The 20,683-nt window shown below is 67.6% G+C and overlaps 1 protein-coding gene across 3 annotated transcripts; it reads left to right on the top strand.

Moving 5' to 3' along the window:
- Positions 1-63: 63 nt before the first annotated feature.
- TBKBP1 (TBK1 binding protein 1) lies at positions 64-9,709 on the top strand. Of its 3 annotated transcripts, none has more exons than XM_050330739.1 (11): positions 64-192; positions 1,250-1,596; positions 3,065-3,293; positions 3,369-3,491; positions 3,571-3,675; positions 4,089-4,242; positions 4,330-4,544; positions 4,692-4,741; positions 7,174-7,292; positions 7,718-8,499; positions 8,715-9,709. In XM_050330739.1, the coding sequence occupies exons 3-11, from the start codon at positions 3,072-3,074 to the stop codon at positions 8,841-8,843; spliced, it is 1,899 nt and encodes a 632-aa protein (XP_050186696.1). In that variant the 5' UTR covers positions 64-192; positions 1,250-1,596; positions 3,065-3,071; the 3' UTR covers positions 8,844-9,709. The 3 variants fall into 3 exon arrangements, with proteins under 3 accessions (XP_050186696.1, XP_050186695.1, XP_050186697.1); XM_050330738.1 differs by having other exon boundaries at positions 7,174-7,297; positions 7,723-8,499; XM_050330740.1 differs by lacking the exons at positions 64-192; positions 1,250-1,596 and having other exon boundaries at positions 1,630-3,293; positions 7,174-7,297; positions 7,723-8,499.
- The last annotated feature ends 10,974 nt before the right edge of the window (positions 9,710-20,683 follow it).

Genomic DNA, 20,683 nt, shown 5'->3' with positions numbered 1-20,683 from the left:
GCGCGTGGCGGGGAGGGCTGGCGGCCGCCCGGTACCCACGTGGTTCGTCGGTGTCTCGGAGCGGAAGAAACGGCGGCGGGGCCGGGGCTGCGGCGGGGACCGGGGACGGGAGCGGCACCGCGAGCGGGACCCGGCGGGGCGGAGACGGAGCCGCATCCCGGCGGGCGCCGCCGCAGCGCAGCATCGGCACCGGTGAGTGCGGGGCCTGGGCCGGGGGGACACCGCGGGGGGACGGCGCGGGGGGGACAATGGGCTGCCCCCGCCCCACCGGGCCTGTCTCCTCCCGCCACATCGCGACCCCATTCCCGTCTCCATCCCCGTCTCCCCCCGCCGCCTTCATCCCACGGGTCCATCCCAGGCTTCATCCTCGTCGCCGGCTCCGTCCTCATCATCATCCTCATCCCCTGCTCCATCCCCATCCCTATCCCCATCCCTGGCTCTCTTCTCATCCTTATCCCCATCCCCATCCTCATCCCCGTTCCTGGCTACATCCTCATCCCCATCCGCGGTTCCGTCCCCCCATCTCCGTCCCTTGTTCTATCCCGGTTCCATCCCCATCCTCAGCTCCATCCTGGCTCCATCCTCATCCCCATCCCCATCCCGGCTCCGCCCCGGACCCCTCCTGCGTTTCCGTCCCCGTCCCCCGCCCGGCGACCCCCGGCCCGCTGCGGCCCCGGGCTGGGCGCGGGGGGCCAGGAGGACCCAGGTCGGGCCAGGGGTGCTCGGGGAGGGTTTACCGGAGGCTCCGGGGCCGTCACAGGCCGGACCCCCCCGCACCCCTCACTGCGACCCTCCCCCGGGCTCACCCGCGCACTGACCCCCTTTCCACGCCTCTTCCACGCTGTTTCCACGCCGCTTTCACGCCACTGCCCTTCCTCGTGGCCCTGACCATGGCATCGCCCCCTCCCCTCAGCCCCCAAGAGCTGGGAAGGTGCCCAGAGCATCCCAGCAATGAGGAGGGGGCTCTGGGGTCCCCCTGCAGCCCTCCGAGGCTCGGGGCAGGGGGTGCCTGGCTGGGGGGGCTGCCCTGGGTTGGTGCACCCTCCTGACCCCCAGAGGGCTGCATGGGGGGTCAGGCAGCGGAGTGGGGTCAGTCCCCAACACCAGCTGGGTGCCAGCAGCCCAGCAGCACCCACTGCCCGGCACATCCCATTCCCAGCCCTATTCCCACGGGCACGCCGGAGTGCTGAGCTGCCTCCGGCTGTCCCGGCACCGGGGAGATGCAGCCCCATTTTCGCTCCTTTCCAAGGCGTTTGTAGGCCTCGAGGAGGGGCTGCGTGCTGGGAGCGTGGAGGGATCGTGGAGGGAGCGTCGCTGCCGTGGGGACCTCGGCTGTCAACCCTGGAACCTCATGAGAACGTCACCGCCTGCCCCTGACCCTCCCGTGGACAATCTCTGGAGCACCTGCCCGCCCTGGCTCCCTGCCCACACCTGGGACACACCTGCCCACCCTGCCCACGCCTGAGACACGCGTGCCCACCCTGCCCACGCCTGAGACACGCGTGCCCACCCTGCCCACGCCTGAGACACGCGTGCCCGCGCCGCAGCCCTGCCCAGCCCGCGCCGCCTCGCCCCACCCCTGGGGCTCGCTGCCAGGTGGGTGCCACAGAGGGGTATGGGTGGGGGAACCGAGGCACGGGAGTTTTGGGGAGCAGCAGGGCCGGGCCAGGGAGCTCCAGGACAGGCTGGAGGTGCAGAGCTGCCTCCAGACCCGGTGTGTCAGGGACAGAGCGGGTCCCGTGCCCATGGCACCCCCGGGCAGGGCCTGGGCAGGGCTCTGGGAACACAACAGCACAACAAACCAGGGGATTTGTTGCTTTGAGGGGTCACTGCAGCCTGAGGAGTCTCCTCTTGGCTTATGGGGGTGCCTCAGTTTCCCCAAAGGGGTGAGGACGGTGCCCAAGCACCAAAAGGTGGGTCCCCTCCATCACTGCCCCAGGGGTGGATCTGAGACCCTCCCAGGGAGGACAGAGGAGGGGTTGGAGCGGGTTTGAGACCCTCCCAGGGAGGACAGAGGAGGGGTTGTGGTGCTGGGGGGTTTATCCCTTTTTCAGCCCCCGACTGCCCACGGGAGCGCCCGGCCTGGTGGTGCCAGCAGGGCTGGGCTGTCCCCAGGCTCCACCAGTGGCTCAGGGGGGCTGTGCCATCCCCCCTCGTCCCCCTGCAGATCTCTCCTCCCTCTCCCGGCTTTGTGCTATGAATTATTTGTGCGGCCGTGGCTCCCAGATGTCTGCTGAGCCGGCGAGGCTGTGCCTGCCCGGCGGCCACCCCGGTGCCTGTGGGGTCCCTGGGTGGGACAGGGGGCAGTGCTTGGGACACCACGTGGGGCTCAGCACCCTGGGCACTGCCACCTCACCGGGACTGCTCTGCCAGACATCCCAGGAGCCACCGGAGGTGGCAGATTTGGGATCCTCCGCCACCCAAAATCCTTGTCCGGGGGGTGGGCTCTGTGGCCGGGCAGGGGGATCCCCCCTGGCCGGTGTGGGGCCGGTGCAGGGAGGCAGGTGGGCCCCGGGGGTGAGCAGCAGTGCTGGTATATAGGGCACGGCGCGGGCTGTGCCGGCACCGAGGCGTGGGAGGCCGGGAAGCAGCTCTCGTGCGGCACAGGGCGGGAGGCAGCGGCACCGGACGCTATTTCTGGTGCTCGCTCCCCGAGGGGATGGGGGGGAAAGTCACCGTGTCCCCCCTGCCGGGGTGCTCTGCTGGGGATGGGCTCTGCTCCTGCCCTCGTCCCTGGTGGTGACAGGGGGGCTCGGGGGGTGTCAGGACCCTGTCCCTCCTGTCCCTGGTGGGGACAGAGGTGATCGCATGGCCAGTGTCCCCCTGCCAGCCCGGGAGATGCTGTGGCAGCTCCTGGGATTGTCCCTCCTCCATCACCCGTTGTTTTTGGGACACGCTGATCTCCCTCTAGCCCTGCTCTGTCCCCAGGCCCCACCTGTGCTCATCCATCCTGGATCTCACCCCCCTGTCCCCACAGCTCCAGGGGCTGCCCCCGGCCGGGTCCACCCCTGCCCCGGGATCAGCGGTGTCTGTGTGTCCGTCTGTCCGTGCCGTGTCCCCCCAGGCAGGACATGGACTCCATGTTCGAGGACGACATCAGCATCCTGACGCAGGAGGCGCTGGGGCCGGACGAGGACTGGCTGGACAGCCCCAACACCGACCTGTCCGGGGAGATGTGCTCGGCCTCGCACTTCGCCCTCATCACCGCCTACGACGACATCAAGAACCGGCTCACGGGGCTGGAGAGGGAGAACTCCACGCTCAAGCGCCGCCTCAAGATGTACGAGGTCAAGGTGAGGGGTCAGGAGGGGCAGGGGGAGCTTGTGGGGCCGGGGGGGCCCCGCTGACCCCCTGCCCCACGGCCACAGTACCCCCTGCTCGGCGAGTTCGGGGAGGAGCACATCTTCTCCCTCTACGAGGCCAAGGAGACGTCGCTGCTCAAGAGCGAGAAGGCGTCGCTGCAGCAGCAGCTCAACCAGTTCCAGCACGAGGTGAGCGGGGATGGCAGGGATGGGGGGCGTCGGGGGCCCCCAGAGCTACCCACTCACCCCACCCCTGCTCCCCTGGCAGCTGCAGAAGAGCAAAGAGCGGGAGGAGCAGCTGGAGGAGATGATCCAGGCGTACGAGAAGCTGTGTGTGGAGAAGGCTGACCTGGAGACCGAGCTGGGAGAGATGGTGGGTGATGACCCCCTGGGGCCTGGGGACATCAGGGTGCCCTTCCTCTCCCCGTGGCAGCAGCTGGGCTGGTGGCATCTCCATCCCAGGGGATGCAGGGCTGGGGGGCCGTGGCTGCTTGGCCGTTTGTCGGGGGTTGTAGGGATGCACGTGGCTCAGCTTTATCCATCTTCTCTCTCCAACCCTGCCAAGTGTGGTGCCAGTCCTATTTCCAGGGTTGGGTGGGCTTCCCTGGCTCCCCTCTCCCATCCAAATGAGGCCCTGCCAGCTGAGGGGCCACCCCCACCACACCACCCTCACCTGGGCTGGGACAGTTTTTCCCCCAGCACCGCGGGGACCCCAAGGGCTGGGTTTGGGGCAGGATGAGCCCCAGGGAGGGGGGCTCAGCTCATCCCCATCCCCTCCCTGGGCAGCGGGCGCTGGTGGAGACTCACCTGAGCCGCATCCGGAGCCTGGAGCAGCAGCTGCGGCAGCGCGACGGCAGCGCCTTCCCGGGTCTGGGCACCCCCATGCCCGGCCAGGAGGTGCCTTTCATCAGCCTGCACCCCAACCCGGGGCTGAGCCACGGTGAGCAGCCCCCTGCCCGCCCCCCAGGCCCCACCGTGCCCCCCTTGCTGGGGCAGGGCCGGGGCTGATTCTGTTCGGTGCCCGCAGTGCTGGAGCGCGCCGGGGGCTGGCAGAGCCGGGGGCTGGAGGCTCAGGGCAGGCTGGAGGCTCAGGGCAGGCTGGAGGCTCAGGGCAGGCTGGAGGCCGAGCTGGAGGCGGCCCGGCAGGAGAACCAGCGCGCCCAGCACCGCGAGGAGCACCTCAAGGCTGAGTGCGAGAGGCTGCAGGCGGAGCTGAAGCACCTGCAGGACAGCCGGGAGCAGGTACGGGGGGGTCTGGCCGTGTGGGAACACCCCCTGCCCCGCAGGGTGGGGGCTGGGTGTTCAGATGGGGCAGGGTCTGGCTGTATGGGACCCCCTGTCCGTGGTGGGTGGGGGTCTGGGTGCTGACGGGGTGTCTGCTCTCCCCAGGAGCAGTCGGAGCGGGACATGGCCTGGGTGAAGAAGGTGGGCGACGACCAGTAAGTGCTGGGAGGGCTCTGGGCTGTGCTGGGGGGTCCCCACTCTGGCAGGCAGGGCTGGGGGCACACAGGGACAGCCTGTGGGGCGTCACACCCAGGGTGGGGACAGGACCCGCTCTGGGAGGGCTCCCTGGAGGTTCCCCACGTTGAGGTGCTGCAGTAGGTGGGATCCTGCACCCCAAGATCAGTCGCTGAGCCCTGGGAATTCGCAGCTAAGCAGGTCCCTGGGTTGGGGGTGCCCAGTGACACACGGTGTGTCCGGTGCCCGGTGCTGTGTCCGGTGCCCGGTGCTGTGCCCGGTGCCCGGTGCTGTGTCCGGTGCCCGGTGCTGTGCCCGGTGCCCAGTGCTGTGCCCAGTGCCCGGTGCTGTGTCCGGTGTCCGGTGCTGTGTCTGGTGCCCGGTGCCGTGTCCGGTGCCTGGTGCTGTGCCCGGTGCCCGGTGCTGTGTCCAGTGCCTGGTGCCACCTCGGAGCTGCCTCCAGAGGGCACTGACAGCTCGTGGCTGCCGAGGATCACCGGCTGTCACCAAACAGCGCCAACGCCTGTGCCACGCCTGGGCACCGACCCACGCCATCCCCACAGCACCAGTCCGTGCCAACCATATGGCACCAACCCACGCCAACCACAGGGCACCCAGCTGTGCCAGCTGTGTGGCACTGGGCATCACCATCTGGCATCAGTCCATGCCATCCCCACGGCACCAATCCGTGCCAATCGTACTCCAGCCCATCCGCCCTGGGCAGTGCCAGGATCATTCCCATCTTGCCTGGAACCACTGGCTCCCCCTTCCCCAGTGCCAAACCCTGCTGGAGGGTTTCCCTTGGCACTGGGGTAACCGGGTGGTGCCAGTGCTGGGTGCAGGCCCCTCCTGCAGCCCTTGTGCCTCCTCCCAGTGTCCCCCTCGCTGCAGCCACGAGCTCTGGGTGCTCCACCCGGGCACCCCTGGGTGCCGTGTGGTGCTGGACAAGGGCTGAGCTTCTCAGGTTTGGGGGGTTTGGGCCAAGACACCCCAAATCTGGGAAGAGCTGATGGGAGATGGGGCTGTGACCAGACCCCCTGGGGGCTGACAGTGGCATCAGCGACCACTTGCCCTGAGATCAGCCGCCTGTAGCCGGTGTGATTCGGCAGCTGCCTCCATTCCCTCCACCCTGGGACGTGGCAGGGGGACTTTGCACCCCCGTGTCCCCCCCACACTGTGACACCGGGCAGGACGTGCCAGGCTGGCACTGATCCCCCCCCAGGCAGCCTGTGCCGAGTTGTGGATGGATCAAAGGTGACACACGGGGCTGGGAAGGTGCTGAGGTGCTGGGTCGGGGGGGTTCCCCCTGCTTTTCCAGAGGTGTTGGATGTTTTTTGCTGTTTCTTGTCTTCCTGCCATAAATCAGTGTGTGGCGATCCACACTGGCATCCCTGGGAGCTTCTCCTCTCTCTGCTGCACATCCCGGGGTGGGGGGGTCCCCTCCATGCCCCTCCCCACCCTTCCCCACCATAATTCACTTTATTTCCATAAAGTGCAGCCTCCTATGCCTGGGAGAGCTGAGCTCACCCCTTATTTTATCCCCTCTCCCCGTCCCCCTTCCCACAATACCCACCTTCCCCGGGGAAACAAAACTCCCAATCCCACCTTAGGCCCAAATTCCCCAGGCTGGGAAGGGGAAACTGAGGCACACCCTTGCCCCGGGGGCACCTTCCCCCCTTCCCCGGGCTCAGCGCGCTCTGATCTTGTCGATTCAGCTCGTTTTTGCCACCTGCTCCTCTCCGCCACTCTTTTGGTGTGAAAAGCGCCTTATCGGCGTTTTCCATCTCCGGGTGATTTTCTGGTGCTTTGCCACAGCGGGCTCGGGGCCGCTTTTCCTTCTTTTTGGTTTCTTTTCTTAGTTTTGACCCTTTTTTTCCCCCTCTTTTCCTTCCTTTCTCATTTCCTCGCTTTCCCTTCTGCATCCTTATTTTTCTCCTTTTTCTCTGTGTAATCTTTTCCTCCTTTTCCCTCTTTTTTTTTCCCCCACCTCCCTTCGCTCTTTTTCTCACCGTACCCTTCCTTTCCCCATTCCCGGGGGGCAGGGGCAGGCCCGGCCGTGTCAGCAGCGGTGACAGCGGCGGCTCCGGGTGCCGGGGGTGTCACAACGGCTCAGCCGAGCCTGCCAGGACGGCCCCGCGGGGCCCTCACAGGCGGCTTCTCCCTTCACATCCCCGCGGAGGAGCCGGGCTTGGAAAGCGACACCAACCCCGGGCACGGTTGATGGCTTTGTCACAGAGCTCGGGGAGGGGGGTGAGGACTCACCCCCCGGATGCTCCCGGCTGCTCCCACAACTTTTCCCCTTATTTTTAAGTGGACAAGCTGAATTTGGGTTGGTGTGGGGGGTTCCCAGTGGAACTGGGGGGTTGGACAGCGGGGCTGTGTCACCCTCAGAGCAATCCTGTGTCCCCCGCAGGGTGAACCTGGCGCTGGCCTACACGGAGCTGACGGAGGAGCTGTGCCGCCTGCGGAACCTCAGCTCGCTGCAGAGCCAGATCCTGCGGGCCCTGCTGCAGGACAAGGGCCTCAACGGCGGTAAGGTCCTGCCCTGGGAACATCCTGGGATCATCCCACCCCAAGGGGCACCCATATCTGGGAATATTCTACCCCAGGAGCATCCCACCCCAAGAATGTACCTGGGAGCATCCATATGTGGGAGCATCCCACTCCGGGAGCATCCCACTCCAGGAGCATCCATTCCTGGGAGCATCCCAGCCCCGAGAACATCCATATGCAGGATCCTCCCACCCCAAGGGCATCCATACCTGGGAGCATCCATCCTTGGGTGCATCTCCCTCCAGAAGCATCCTCTCCCAGAATCGTCCCACCCCAGACACACCCACTCCCTCCCTCTGGGGGTCCCCACAGCCACATCCCCCCTCCATCCGGGATGCCGAGGGATGTTTTCCACACCGCCGAGCTAACCTGGGGGGGTGTGTGTGTGTGTTTTCCTTTTCCAGGCCAGCGCCACTCCCCGCTGTCCCAGTGCCACTCCCCGCTGTCCCAGTGCCACTCCCCGCTGTCCCAGTGCCACTCCCCGGCCCAGCAGCGCCGCTCGCCCGCCCCGCAGTGCCCCTCTCCCGCCCCGCCGGGGCGCTCCCAGTGCCAATCCCCCGCCCTCCAGCGCCGCTCGCCCGGCCCCCCCAGCCAGTCGCCGGCCCAGCAGCGCCGCTCGCCAGCCCCCGGCCCCTGCCAGTCCCCCGCGCAGCAGCGCCGGTCCCCGGTGCCCCCCTCCAGCCAGTCCCCCGCGCAGCAGCGCCGGTCCCCAGCGCCGCCACCGCCCTGCCCGTCCCCCGCCTCGGCCTCCCCGCACCGGCTGCCCGGCGAGAGGATGGAGCTGGGCTACGCCAAACCCTCCAGCCGCCACATCAAAGCCGGCTTCCAGGGCCGCCGCAGCTACTCGGAGGTGACCAACGTGGCCCTGTACCAGCAGAGCCGCTCGCCGTGGCTGCAGCCCGAGGCCTCCACGCTGCCCAAGCACCGGCCCTACGGCGAGGTGTACCTGGGGGGCGCGGGGGCCCCCCTGAGCGCCCACGAGCCCTTCGAGGAGCACGTGCGCTTCGAGAAGCAGTCGTCGGACGAGGAGGAGTGGGCCCTGCCCAGCCCCCCCAGCCCCGAGGCCGGCGCCATCCGCTGCGCCTCCTTCTGCGCCGGCTTCCCCGCGCCCGACGCTGACGCCCTGCACCGCACGGCTGCCGCCTACGCCAGGGCAGAGCACGCCCAGTCCTGGCCCTCCATCAACGTGAGTGGGACCCCCAGGCCCGGCCCCCTCAAGGGGTGTTGTGGGGAGTGGGTGGTTGTAGGGCGGGGAGCATCAACCCACCCCACAGGCCTCCTCGGATTCCATGTTTCTAACCCGCCTCGGTCCCGGCACCTGGAATGTTACAGGGAGGACACGGGGGGAGGGGAGATGTGGCCACCCTCGGGGTCTCAGCACCACCCCTGTGCCCCCCACAGCTGCTGCTGGAGACGGTGGACTCGGAGGTGAGGAGCTGCCCCCTGTGCCAGCTGGCCTTCCCCATCGGGTACCCGGACGATGCCCTGGTGAAGCACATCGACTCCCACCTGGAGAACAGCAAGATCTGAGCCTTCCCCCCGCCCCTTCCCGACCTTTGGATGCTGCATGAGAACACTCCAGGAGCTCCACGGCTCCCCAAATACCTCCAAGTCTTCAGTAGCTACAGAAAGACTGAGCCCCCTCCCTACCCAAACCTCAGAGCCCCCCGGAGCCCCCCAGCCCCCTGTAAGTGGATTCCTCGCCCCGTCCCTGCATCCGTGCCGGGTTTGGATGCTGGAATTGGGGTGCCAGGATCACACCATCCCAGATGGTGGCTGGAGAGGACCTGTCTGTGCCCTTGGGTGTCCTCTGCACCCTCAGGTGTCGCTGCTTGATCTCAGAATGGATCCGAGGGGCCGGGTCCTGGATCTGGCCCCCAGGAAGCAGGTGAGGGGAAGGGGCTGCCCCTTCCCCTGCTCCTGGGATCACAGCTGGGGTTTGGGGGGCAGGAGGGAGGGACAGCTGCTTGTTCTCGGTCCCCCTCTCCTCATCCCACCAGTTCAAGCACCTTTTACACTAAAAGCTCCCCCTCCCCTCAGTTTCTCCCCCTCCCCCCAAAGATGCTGCTGAGAAACAAACCCTGAGATGCAGCAAGGACCCCTCCCGCCACGTTGCACTGGGCTCCGTGGCCCTGGGGGCTCTCCCTGACACCCCCCCCGGCGTGGGGACAGCGCAGCCCCCCAGCAGCTCCCCCTATCCCTCCCCAGACCCCCCTGCTTTGGCCGGGGGGCTGCAGGCGGCTGCTCACCCTGAGCCCCCTACCCCTTCCCCCCGTCCCCCACGTTCAATCTACCTCAACGCCGCCGGGAGAGGGGGGTCCGCAGCACTGTCCCCCCCTCACTGAGCCGCTCTGCGCTGCATGTCCCCCCCGTGTCACAGCGCACATCCCCCCCACACACACACACCCCGGGGCTCGGCTGGGTGCGACCCCGCCCCTGCCCTGGGACCTGCCTGGCAGAGGGACCCGCCCCCGCAGCGACGCCACTGACCCCAATAAAACCTTTCCAGCGCCCAAAATGCCACGGAGGGGGGGGAAGCTGTCTGCTCTCTTTGGGGCCCTGGGGAAGGGGAAGGGGGTCCAGGCTGCGGGTAGTCCCCCCGGGGCTGGGGATGGGGCAGGGGGCGAGCCTGGTGCTGGCACAGCCAACCCTGGCAGAGCCAACTCGTGTCACCCGAGTGGCTGAGGGGGGTGATGGGGTTTGGGGGGCCCACTGCCGGCGTTCTGCACCCCTGTCGCCCTTCCCGGTGACACGTTTTGGGTTTACTGGGCTGGTGGATGACACAAAATGGGACCATCAGAAGCAATACCAAAAACTCTCCAGAGCGGCGATGACAGAGGGGACACAGCCAAACCCCGGTGGGTGGCTCCCCGTGCAGAGCTTGGGGGTCCGATGGGATCCTCCTGGACATCCTGGTGGAAGGGTCTTCCCTATAGACCCCCATCCCTCCCCCTATGGGTACCACGGCTGGGGTAGCACCGCCAAGACCCCCTTCTCTGTGTTATTGTAGGTCCTACAGCCTCCCCGCCCGGGCTGAGGGTCCGGGGCTACCCTGTGGGGATTTTTACACCCCGTGGGGCTGAGGGCACACCACCCCGGCGCTGAAACACCCTCCGACTCGGCTACTCGTGGAAAACCCCAGCCGCTGGCTCCGACGGGGAACACCCATGGGATGAGCCGCTCCCGTTCTCCGCCCGCCCTGCCCGGGCAGGCTGCGGGAGGCGGGGGCGGAGGGGTCTGTGCCGGCCCCCTGAGCCCAGCCCAGCCCCGAGCAGGGTGCGAAGCCGGTTCCCAGTGCTGCGGGGCGATGGTGTGAAGGAGATAGGCTCGGTGCCGCCGCCTTATCGCCGCCTCATCTCCGCCTCTGCCAGGGCAGGGGGAGGAAGGGCAGGACCCGGCCCCTCGGGCGGGCAGCGGCAGTGCCCGGAGCCGCGGGGCTGAGCCGGGGGGGACGCGGGGATGCTGCGGGGAAGGGTCCCAAAAGTCACCAGGAGGGGACGGATCCTGGGGTGGCATCGGCTCTGACCGGGCTCCTTCTCTGCCCGTCCAGCGGCCGGGACTGGAAAGGCGCCGGGCCGGGGGCGGAGGAGGGGCCTGGCTGCGGTCGGGGGGTGCCCGGCCCCCACCCCGGGGTTCTCTCTCTTTTTTGAAATCACGTGATAAATGTCAAACGGCGGGGCCCTTACTCATCCCGGCACCCTCCCGGCGCCGCTTCCCCCCGGGGGCGGTGCCGCTGACTCAGGAGGCTGCCGGGCTCCCCCCGGCCCCGGGGACCCCCCGGCCCCCCGAAACCGCCGTCCCTTCTCCGGCTCCCCGGCCGGGCGGGAGGAGCTCCAGGACAAGTGTCACCTGGTGCAGATGCGTCCCCATGACGCTCGAGTGAGTTTGGGGGGGGGTGTCCCGGCACCCCAAATCCACTGCCTGGGGGCTGCCCTGCTCCTTGTCGCGGTGCTGGGAGGGGTCAGGGGTGCTGGTGGTGCCTCTGGTGGGCACGAGCTTCGGTGCCCGTCGCTGTGCCTTGCTGAGCACCTTTCACCTGCTGTGAGCAGGATGAGGGCACATCGCCCACCCCTGCACCCCTCTGTACCCCACTCAACCCACCCACTGCCAGCGCTGCCCCCTTCCCATCCCACTGAGCCCCCACTGCCCTCTGTGCCCATGTCCCCCATGTCCCCCATGTCCCCGTGCTGGTGGGTCACACCTCACCGTTTCCTAAGTGACAACCTTCTTTAATGTTACTGTTTTTCCCACCAAAACCCCCTCTTATTCTGGGCAGGTTCAAGGTTTCTTTTTCCAGCTTTCAGGTTTGTTGGTTTTTTTGGTGTGTTGTTTTTTTTTTCCCCCCTTTTCTCGGTGTTTTTATCATTTAGGGGAAAAACGATACAATTCTCGCTGCTCGGGTCCCTCTTTCCCCTGCAGGGGGGTGCTGGGGGGAGGGAGGAGAGGGTACCAGGGATGCCCCTGCTCCATCTCTGGGCGTTTGGAGCCAGCTCCGTGCAGGAATGAGTGTCCTGGTCCCTCTGGATGCACGTAGGGGATTCTCTGACTCCTATTAAGTTTGTGCTCCTGTCTTGCCCTGGCTGTTTGTCCTTCCAACTTTGTCCACCAAGGGGGGTCACCTGCACGCCCGAGTCGATCCTCCCAAAGCGGGGAGGAGTAATTCCCATTGCCCCTCCCGGATCCAGGAGGGCTCCAGGGGACTCCCGGCCTGGCTCAGGGGCAGCGGTGGCAGCTCCTGCCCGGGTCCCTCGGTTTATAGGAAACGGCTGTGCGAGGAAGCGCCCGGCTCTCCTGCCGGGGTGAGCGTTTCTTTCCAGCCGTGGGCGCCCCGAAAGGCCCCTCAGCGCGGGGGATCGGGTGTGAGTCAAAGCCGGAGCCCTGGGGTTTAACCACAAAGCCCCAGAGCTGCCGTGTCACTGGGGAGCCGTGCCAGAGGCGTTTATAAGAAATGGAGGGGCTGCCTGAGGGGGAGGGACCCCGGCTGGCACCGGGGGCTCTGCCCACCCCTTGGAACAAGCCCTTTGGCCCCATGGCTCGGCTCTTGGGGCACGTTTTCTGCAAAAGGAGCCGGTGCTGCTGCACCTCAGCTTCTTGTCTTGGCTCTTTCCCAGGGGTGCTCGGTGCCCACGTCACCCCAGAGTGCCCACATCACCCCAGGTATCCTGGATACCCGCATCCAGCGAGATTCCTGGTGCCGGCATCACCCCTGGGTCCCTGTGTATAGCCGGACACCCAGTGCCAGCATCACTCCAGGGTGCCCACATCGCCCCCAGGTGCGTGAATCCACCTCGGGCACCAGTTCCCTGCATCCCTCTGGCCCCGGCGTGCCCGGCTCTCCTGCCCTGCAGCAGCAGCCGCCTGTCACCCTGTCCCTCCCCTGCCAGCCCCGTCCCCGCTGGCTGCTGTCCCCGTCCCACACGTGTGCCGGCAGCTGCCTGACCTCTCGCAGATGCTCTTCCTGGAGAGACACAAGGTTTTCACACGTGCCTCGCCCTCCCCACAGCCTTGAGGGGGGGTCGGGGTGGAGGGGCTGTGGTGACAGGGACCTCCAGCCCTTCACACCCAGGACGTGCCACGTCCCCTCCCGGCCAAGCCACCCCAGTGTCCTTCCTCATCCCCGTGATGGGATCACCTCTTTCCCATCCATCTGCGGTGACCCCCCTCCCCATTCCCAACCATCGGGGGGGAAGCACGGCCTCAAATGACAGCGGGGGGACACACACGCTCTCGCAGAGCCCCGGCTGCCATGTGCCCAGCGCCATCACGGCTGCTGCGGAGAGACAAGTGCCACCGGGCCCCCCGGGGACCCTCGAGCTGCCGGCCCGGCCCCGGCCCCGCGCTCGGGACCCGCCACCTCGCTGCGGGGAGGTGACGGAGCCAACGCGCCGTGACACGGGGCTCGCACCCCCCCGTCCCCACTGCCGCGGCCAGCGCCTCGCCAGCGCCCGCCGGGGGGGACTTCTCGGCTGTCACAACCCATCTGCGTCGGGGGCAGCGTCTGCCGGCGCCGTAAGTGGGGTTAAACTCGGGGTCACCCCGATCGAGCATCCACGGGGGGGTCTGGTGGAAGGCAACACCCCCCTTCTCCCCAAATACCCCCTGCGCCCTGGCACCCCCCGCCCCTGGTTGCCACCAGAGTGGGATGCAGGGAGTGATGCTCCGTCATGCTGGTCCCTGAGTGGCTCTCGGGGTCCCCTGAGTGGCTCTCGGGGACGGCGCGGTGGTGGCCAGATGTGTCCGCAGGGAGCGGCTCCTCGGCTGTCGCTGCGGGTCACCGCGGCCACGGGGACACGTGGGGCCGTGACGGACGCGACCCGCGGGTGGCCCCGCGCTGGCCGGTGGCCCGAAATGCAGCACCCGGCGGGTGCCCGCGGGCCATCGACACCCGCGCCGGCAGCCTGAACTCCCCGTGACCCACCGGCACCGCGGCTGCTACCGGAGAGGCCACCCCGGCACCGGGACACCCTCCCGGGGTCATAGCCCGGCGCTCCCCGCCGCATCCCACTGGAAAACTGCGGGTGTCCCAAAGCCCTCCAGGGCCGCGGCGGCCGGCGTCCTGGGGACAAATCTGGCCCTGTTTGGTCAGTGGAGCCTCAGGCAGGTGGGGTTTGGGGCTGGGGTGGATGGCACATCCCACCCCCATCATCTCCATGGCGCCCCTCCCTCATTTTCAGCCCCCCCGCCGCTGCCGCCCGGGCTCACACGGTGCCGCCGGACCCGCGGGCGGCTCCTTTTAACCCGCGGCTGAAATGAAACCGGCTCCGGCTCCTTCCCCGTGACCTATTTTTAACATTTGATTGGAATTATTTCCCCCTCAGCCCCCCCGCCCTTCCCTTCCCTTCCCTGTTCCCGCGCGCCGGCCCCGGGTGCGAGCGCGGTGTCAGCCCCGCGTCACATCAATTAACGCGCGCGGGGCGTCATTTGTCACTTTGCATTTCCCGAAGGCCCCTCGGTGGTGCCGCGGCCGTGGCGGGGGGCGCACGCCGGGCTGGGGGTGCCCCCTCTTCCCTCTCCCGGGCTGAGGACGGGGATGCTCCTCCTGCCCCGTGTTTTTGGGGGTGCCGGAGCCCAGTGGCCGCTGCTGTCCCACACCTCGGTGTAGGGTGCCGGTGCTGGGTACGAGGGTCCCCGGCGGGGGCCGGGACACCCGAGCACGGCCCCCCCCCGGCCCCGAGCAGCCGGTGCCGACACCTCCACTTCCGTCGGCAGGGCCCCCACGGGTATTTTTAACTCCCGGCTCTGCCGTTTGGCACGCGGTGAGTGTCCGTCCCCGCCGCTGTCCTGCCTCCAGCTGCCTCCCCCAGCCCGCGCCGCCCCCCAGGGCAGGATCGGACCCTCCAGAGACACTTCTGAGGCTGCAGGACTGCATGGGACAGGATTGGACCCTACCGGGGATGATCAGCCCCCAAAGAGCAGGATGAGACCCTGCAGAGTGGGATGGGACCCCATGGGGCAGGACGGGACCCAAGGGGTCAGGATGAGACCCTACCTGGCAGGACAGGACCCTACAGCACAGGATGGGAACCTGTGGAGTGGGATGAGACCCTATAGGACAGCAATGATTCCTAGAGGGCAGGATGGGGGACCGGGAAGAAGGAATCGACTGTAAGGGGCAGGATTAGCCCCTGTGGGGGAGAATGGGACTCTGCAGGATTGGAGTCTATGGGATGGGAAAGGGTCCTGCGTGGCAGGACTTTCCAGACCTGGATGGGATGCTGTGGGACAGGACGGCACGTAACAGGGCAGAATTGTCACGTGTGGGGCAGGATCGATCCCACCGGGGAAGGATCGGCCCCCGTGGGGCAGGATCAGCATCTCCATCTCCTCCGCTGGGCAGGAGCATCCTCATCCCCATCCCAGAGGGGTCCGGCTCCCCATGTCCCCGCGTCACCCATGTCACCGAGCCCGCGGGACCCCTCCCCTGGCCGGATCCCCGACTCGGGATGGAGGGGGGCTCTCGGGAGGGCGATGGCAGAGGGGCGGGCGATCCCGCACACGCGTGTGCCCGCGGGGGCCGCGTGTTGTCAGAAGCTGTAGCCCGTGTCTCGCCCGCCGTCCCCCCGCCCGGGCAGCGCACATCACTCCCCGGCCTTCGCCTCCCGCTGACGAAGAGGAAGGGCCGGGGGCGCCAGCCCCGAGCCCCCCGCGCCCCCGTCACGCTAAGCCGGCCGGACAGGGGCTGCAGCCCCCCGGCGCTCCCCAGGGAGCCGCGGTTTTTCGCCGAGGATGTGGCTCCTGCTGAAGCAAATCTCCTCGTACAGGAGCGGGGCGAGGGGCCGGGGATGGCGGCGGGGGGTGAAACGGACTCCCCCCGGCCCGGCGCACGGTGGGGGCCTGACGAGCACATGTGGGCACGGGCACAGCTGCGTCCTTGCACACCCACGGCGGCCCCTGTGCACGCCCACCCACCCACAGCAGCCCCCTCGCACACGCGTGTCCCCTCACTCACACACAGGCTCCCTTGCACGCCCCCCAGCCCTTCTGCACACCCACGCAGCCACCGATCCCCTCCTGGTGCCTCTGCCCCACGCACGGGGGGCACGGTGGCACCCCGGGCACGGTGACAGCCCGGACGCGGTGACACCGAGACAGGGACACGGGGGGGAAGCTGCCCCGCGCACGCTGCCTCCTCCCACACAGGCTCCCAAGGCCGGGGCGAGGAAGAGGAGGAGGGAGCGGAGCTAAACCGCGGGTCGGTCTCCGGGGGACAGGGTGGGTCCCGCGGGTGGGACCAGTGACCCACCGGGTGCTGGGGCTTCGAGTGGGACCACCCCAGGGAGGGGGCTCGGAGCTCTTGGCGGGACCCCCCGCGCCACCCAACGCCAGGGCCGGGGGGTGGTGGCAGCGGTGGCAGCGGTGCAGGGGACACGGGGGGCACCGGGGCACGGGGGGCACGGGTGCTGGCGGCGTGGGGCTCAGCACCAGGAGGGTTTTGGATGGCAGCGGCTGGAACGATGTTAATGACTTTTCTTCCTGTCGCTCTCCTTTTACACCGAGGGCAGCTCCGTAACCAGAGCTGCTTCCTTCCCCGAGATTAAGGAGCCGTCTGCTCGCTCCCCCCGCTCCCCGCGGCCGCTGGGCCCCCCCCCGGAGCTGCCACCGACTTGTCACCCCCGGCTGGCCCTGGCCAGGCCCTGGCAGCCCACCCCTGACAGCCCTGGGTGCCCCCCTTCTGCAGAGTCCTGCGGTCGGGGGTGCTGAGCATCTTCCAGGAACTGCTCAGGAATCGTCCCACCAACCGGGGAGGGAGTTCAGGGAAAGGGATCGCCATGACCACCCCCCCCACGCTCTCCTCCTTCCCTGCGGGCCCCCCGTGGGGCTCCCCCAAAGCGGGGCTGCCCGGGGTGGAGCGTGGCAGCCTCTGCCAGCGCCGGGCGGTTCGGGGCAGGAAGGAGGAGGGTGACAGTGCCGGGGTGCGGGCTGAGGAGTTGAGACGTGGGAGGACGGGGGTTGGGACCCTCCACGGCGGGGGTTGAGCCCCCCAAACCCCAAAGTTCTGCCTGCTCCCCACTCACTACCGCCTGTGACTTGATTTCCCTGCCCGCTCTGACTCAGAGGACACTGCTGGTGACTGGGGGACCTGGCCACGTTTTTTGGGAGGGGGACAAGGTGCTTGGGGTGCTCTGATGGTGGGACAGGAGGGGTTTCTGCAGGGTGGGAGCCTGGGTGGGCTACTGGGGGGCTCACCAGCATCACTCCACTCTGGGGCACAGCGATGGGGGAGGACCAGGGATGTGGCTCCTTCCCGGCCGGGGGTGGCTGCAGGGGGGTGGTGGATGTGTCCCCCGGCTGGGGGTCCCCCGGTGGGTGGCAGGTGGCTGGCCCGGCCCGGGAGCGCTGTGGTTTGCATTCATGGCTCCCTGAACCGCTCAGCCCCGCGCTGCCTTCGAGCAGCAGAGAGATGCAAATTCCTCCGGGGTGGGGGGAGTATTTTTGGTTTTTCCTGGGCCCAAATTTAGCCCCCGTGGGTGCCCGGTGCCCTCGTGCTCATTTTAAGAATGAAAACAGGAACAATGCCATTTACTAAGAAAACTACCCCCAAAAGTTTCCCCTCGGTCCCCAGAAGCCAAATTCCTGCCTCATCCTTCCCCAGCAGCACTGGTACCTGCCTGGGGTCTGGGCTGGAGGGAGGTGTGGGGACACCAGAGCTTGGGGACAGTTTAGGGACATCAGCCTTGCACCCTGGGCTCCTGCCCAGTATCTCTGCTGGGAATTCAGTCCCAGGATCAGCAGGATGATGCCCAGGAGCAGTGGGATGCAGGATGGTGACATGGAGCAGGGGGTGTCCAGAACAATCCCCCCAATGAAGGCTCCAACCCCACTCCCATGCCAGCACTGGAGACCCCAGGGATGGGGATATTCCATCTTGCAGCTGCAGGAGGAGGAACTGAGGCACGGGTCTTGTCTCAGGGATCCTCGGAAGCCTGGGAATCCTGCCGGGGATGGGCACGGGAGGGACGCGGGGGCTTCGGGAGGGATGTGGCCTGTGAGGTGACAAGTGTGTCCCCAGCCCCGGGGCACATCCTGCCGCAGAGCCACTTCCTCCCATGCCCTCTGTGGGCGACAGGGTTGGGCGAGTGCCGGAAACCAGAGCGGTGGTCGGGAGGGACCGGGCACGGTGGGCACACGATGCTGCCCCTCGGCCCCCGCCAGCCCCACGCGCTCGGGGACACTCGGATGTCCCAGGTGGGGTCTGGCATCAGCCAGCTGTGGAAGGGGACACCGAGGCACGCGGCTTGGAGGGGGAATTTGGCCCCAAGGAAGGCTCGGCGCTCCTGCCCCCAAGGAAGGGCCCTGCGGGTGGGGAGACCCGGTCGGCTTTGCTGCTGCGGAGCTGCTGCAGGGGGTCGGACCCCAAATGCCCCTGGCTGGGGAGGGGTGAGCTTAGGCCGCTTGGCTCAGGGACTGTCCACGTCCCAGAGGTGTCTGGGATGTCCTGGAGCATCCCTGTCCCGGCCAGCGGGGCTGTTGGAGGCTGTTCAAGGTGACGGTCAGGACACGGCTCCCAGCCCTCCTGTCCCTCCCGGCCCTGAGCGAGGGGACACTTGTGACAGCCACCTCCCCAGGAGTCCTGCCGTGTCTCCCAGTGTCTCTGGTGTCACTTTACCCTGGCAGGGGGGACGCTCAAGGGCGTGACATCCTGGGGACAGGGTCACACTCCTCCCCCACCCCGGCAGGCCCCGCTGCTGGCACCACCCAGGACTGGCACCGCCAGGGCCAGGGGCACGTGGGGTGGAGGTGGCAGGTCCCCAGCTGTGGGGGCAGTGGGGACACTGGCGAGCCTGACACCCGTCTGGGTGGCCGTGCTGGCTGATCCCACAGCGGGGGGGGTGTCCCTGTGAATTTATCCTCGCCGGCGATGGTATAACAGGAATGAATTAGCACGTCGTGACGTCAGGGAGCACATGAGCTGCAGCACTTGCTTCCCCTCCCCAACCCCTGTTAATGAGTCGCTTCTCCCCCCATCCCCCAACCATAACCCCCCTCTGGCCTTTATTTTTCCTCTGTGAAAAAAAAAAAATCTGGAAATTTCCTTGTTTTCCTTCTTTTTCTGGCTGGGGAACTCGGTGGGGGGGGAGGATTCCTGTTGGATGGGTTGGGAGAGGCTGGCAGTGCCCTGGCAGGCTGGGGGTGCCCAAGGAGGTGGGGGTAGTTGAAAGGTGGGATGTTGTCCCCACTGATAACCCCCCCAGCCCCCACCAGGCCTCTCCCTCAGTAACTCCCAGGGGATTAGGGGCTGGGAAGAGCTGGCAGGGAACCGGAAAGGTGTTGTGGAGGGGGAGTGCTGGGGGTCAGCAGGGGGGGCTTTGCATAGAGATTGAAGGGCAGGACCCCTCAGAGAGATGCTAGTGGTGAAAAGCTGGCCCCAGTGGCTGCTAAGCTGTGTCTGCTGGGCCAATACACAACCCCCTGAGAGACCCCCGGGCCTGCCCGGGCCTGACTCACCACCGTGGGGATGTGGGTCCTTCTGTCCATCCACCCCCCACGGCCACCCCGGGCATCCTTAACTCCCCATTTCCTCCTGCCCTACAGCTGGAGCACTCCGTGGGGGAAGCAGAGCTGTCCCCATTCCTACCCCCATCCTTGTACCCATCCCTATTCCTGACCCCATCCCTATCCCTGTCCCCATCAGCTTCCACTGCCTCCGGGCAGCACCATCACCCGTGACCCCGGATCCCAAGGGATTTAGCTGTGGGTTTGGTAGACACCCACATCCCCCTTTCTCCCCTTCCCAACCCCAGCTCCAGAGGGGCCCTGCAGATGTTGGGAAGGAGCCCGGACCCCAGGAGGGGACACATGGGCGGGTGGCAGTGTCCCCATCCTTCCAGGCGGTGCGGGAGTGACGGGCACGAGGTGGCACCCGCCGTCCCCCACCCTCCCAGCTCTGCCACACTGGGAATGGAAAGTATTGACGGGAGCTGAGCTGGGGATGTGCCAGGGGAAGCGGCCACTCCAGAGCCAAATGCCTCCGTGACGGCTCCAGGGGACACGGGGACTTCCCCGGGCACAGTGGGGTCAAGGGCAGGTGCCGGGAAGGCCTGGCCTCGGGGTGGGCACACGGGGGGTGGGCATGGGAATGGGCTCAGGGGTGGGCACGGCCTGTCCGGGCTCCCCAGGGAACTCGGACCACCCCAAACCCAGCACAGGCGGAAAGGGAAGGACAAGGGATCGAGCCTTAAACCTCTGTCCCCAAGTGTGCCACCCCTCCAGTGACCGTGGGGACACCAGAGTGTGTTGGGGGACCTGAAATAACCAGTCCTTGTGTCCCCTCAGAGCCCCAAAACATGAGGGGGAAGGTGACCCCCCTGGTCACTCCATCCCCTGTCCCCGCGGCCCTCCACAGTGTCCCTGTCCCCTCCCCTGTCCCCTCCCCTGCCAACGTCCCACGGTCCCACAGTGCCGGCTCCCCGGCGCCCCCCATCCCTGCCACCTCCCCACTCCCCCGTGCCCCGCGTCCCCCAGCGTGTCCCGCATCTCTTCCCACGCGTCCCCGCGTGTCCCGCTCTCGCGTGGGCCCCGTCCCGCCCCGGTGGGAGCCGCCCCGTGGGGGTGGGGAGGGCGGAGCTCCCCTTCGCGGAGCCGCTTCTTTGGATAAGAAGCGCGGGTGCCACGGGGATGGGCAGGTGGAGCGTGTGAGGGCACCGGCGGCAGCAACGGCAACAGCGGCAGCAGGACAGGGCGGCCCCTCAACCCCCGACGGCATTTTTGGGGCTTTCCGGGAGTTTCGGGCTGTTTTTTTGAGGGCTTTGTGTTTTAACCCTCTTCCCTTGGCCGTTCCGGGGACGCCGCGGGTCGCCGACCCCCCCGGGACCCCCGGGCATGGAGGGGGCGGCGGGAGCCCGGCGAGGCGGGCAGCGCTGAGCGGCGCC

This window comes from Myiozetetes cayanensis, unplaced genomic scaffold (assembly GCF_022539395.1).
Source record: "Myiozetetes cayanensis isolate MyiCay16 unplaced genomic scaffold, myiCay2020 scf44, whole genome shotgun sequence".
NCBI classification, from domain to species: Eukaryota; Metazoa; Chordata; class Aves; order Passeriformes; family Tyrannidae; genus Myiozetetes; species Myiozetetes cayanensis.
This window is presented reverse-complemented; position numbering and strand designations above follow the sequence as displayed.

What these genes read in the sequence shown, in the direction of transcription:
- TBKBP1 (XM_050330739.1), top strand. Translation starts at nt 3,072, where the DNA reads ATGGACTCCATGTTCGAGGACGACATCAGCATCCTGACGCAGGAGGCG. An exon ending in TCAACCAGTTCCAGCACGAG is followed by an intron (nt 3,492 to 3,570) that starts GTGAGCGGGGAT and finishes CTCCCCTGGCAG; the next exon opens with CTGCAGAAGAGCAAAGAGCG. An exon ending in AGACCGAGCTGGGAGAGATG is followed by an intron (nt 3,676 to 4,088) that starts GTGGGTGATGAC and finishes CTCCCTGGGCAG; the next exon opens with CGGGCGCTGGTGGAGACTCA.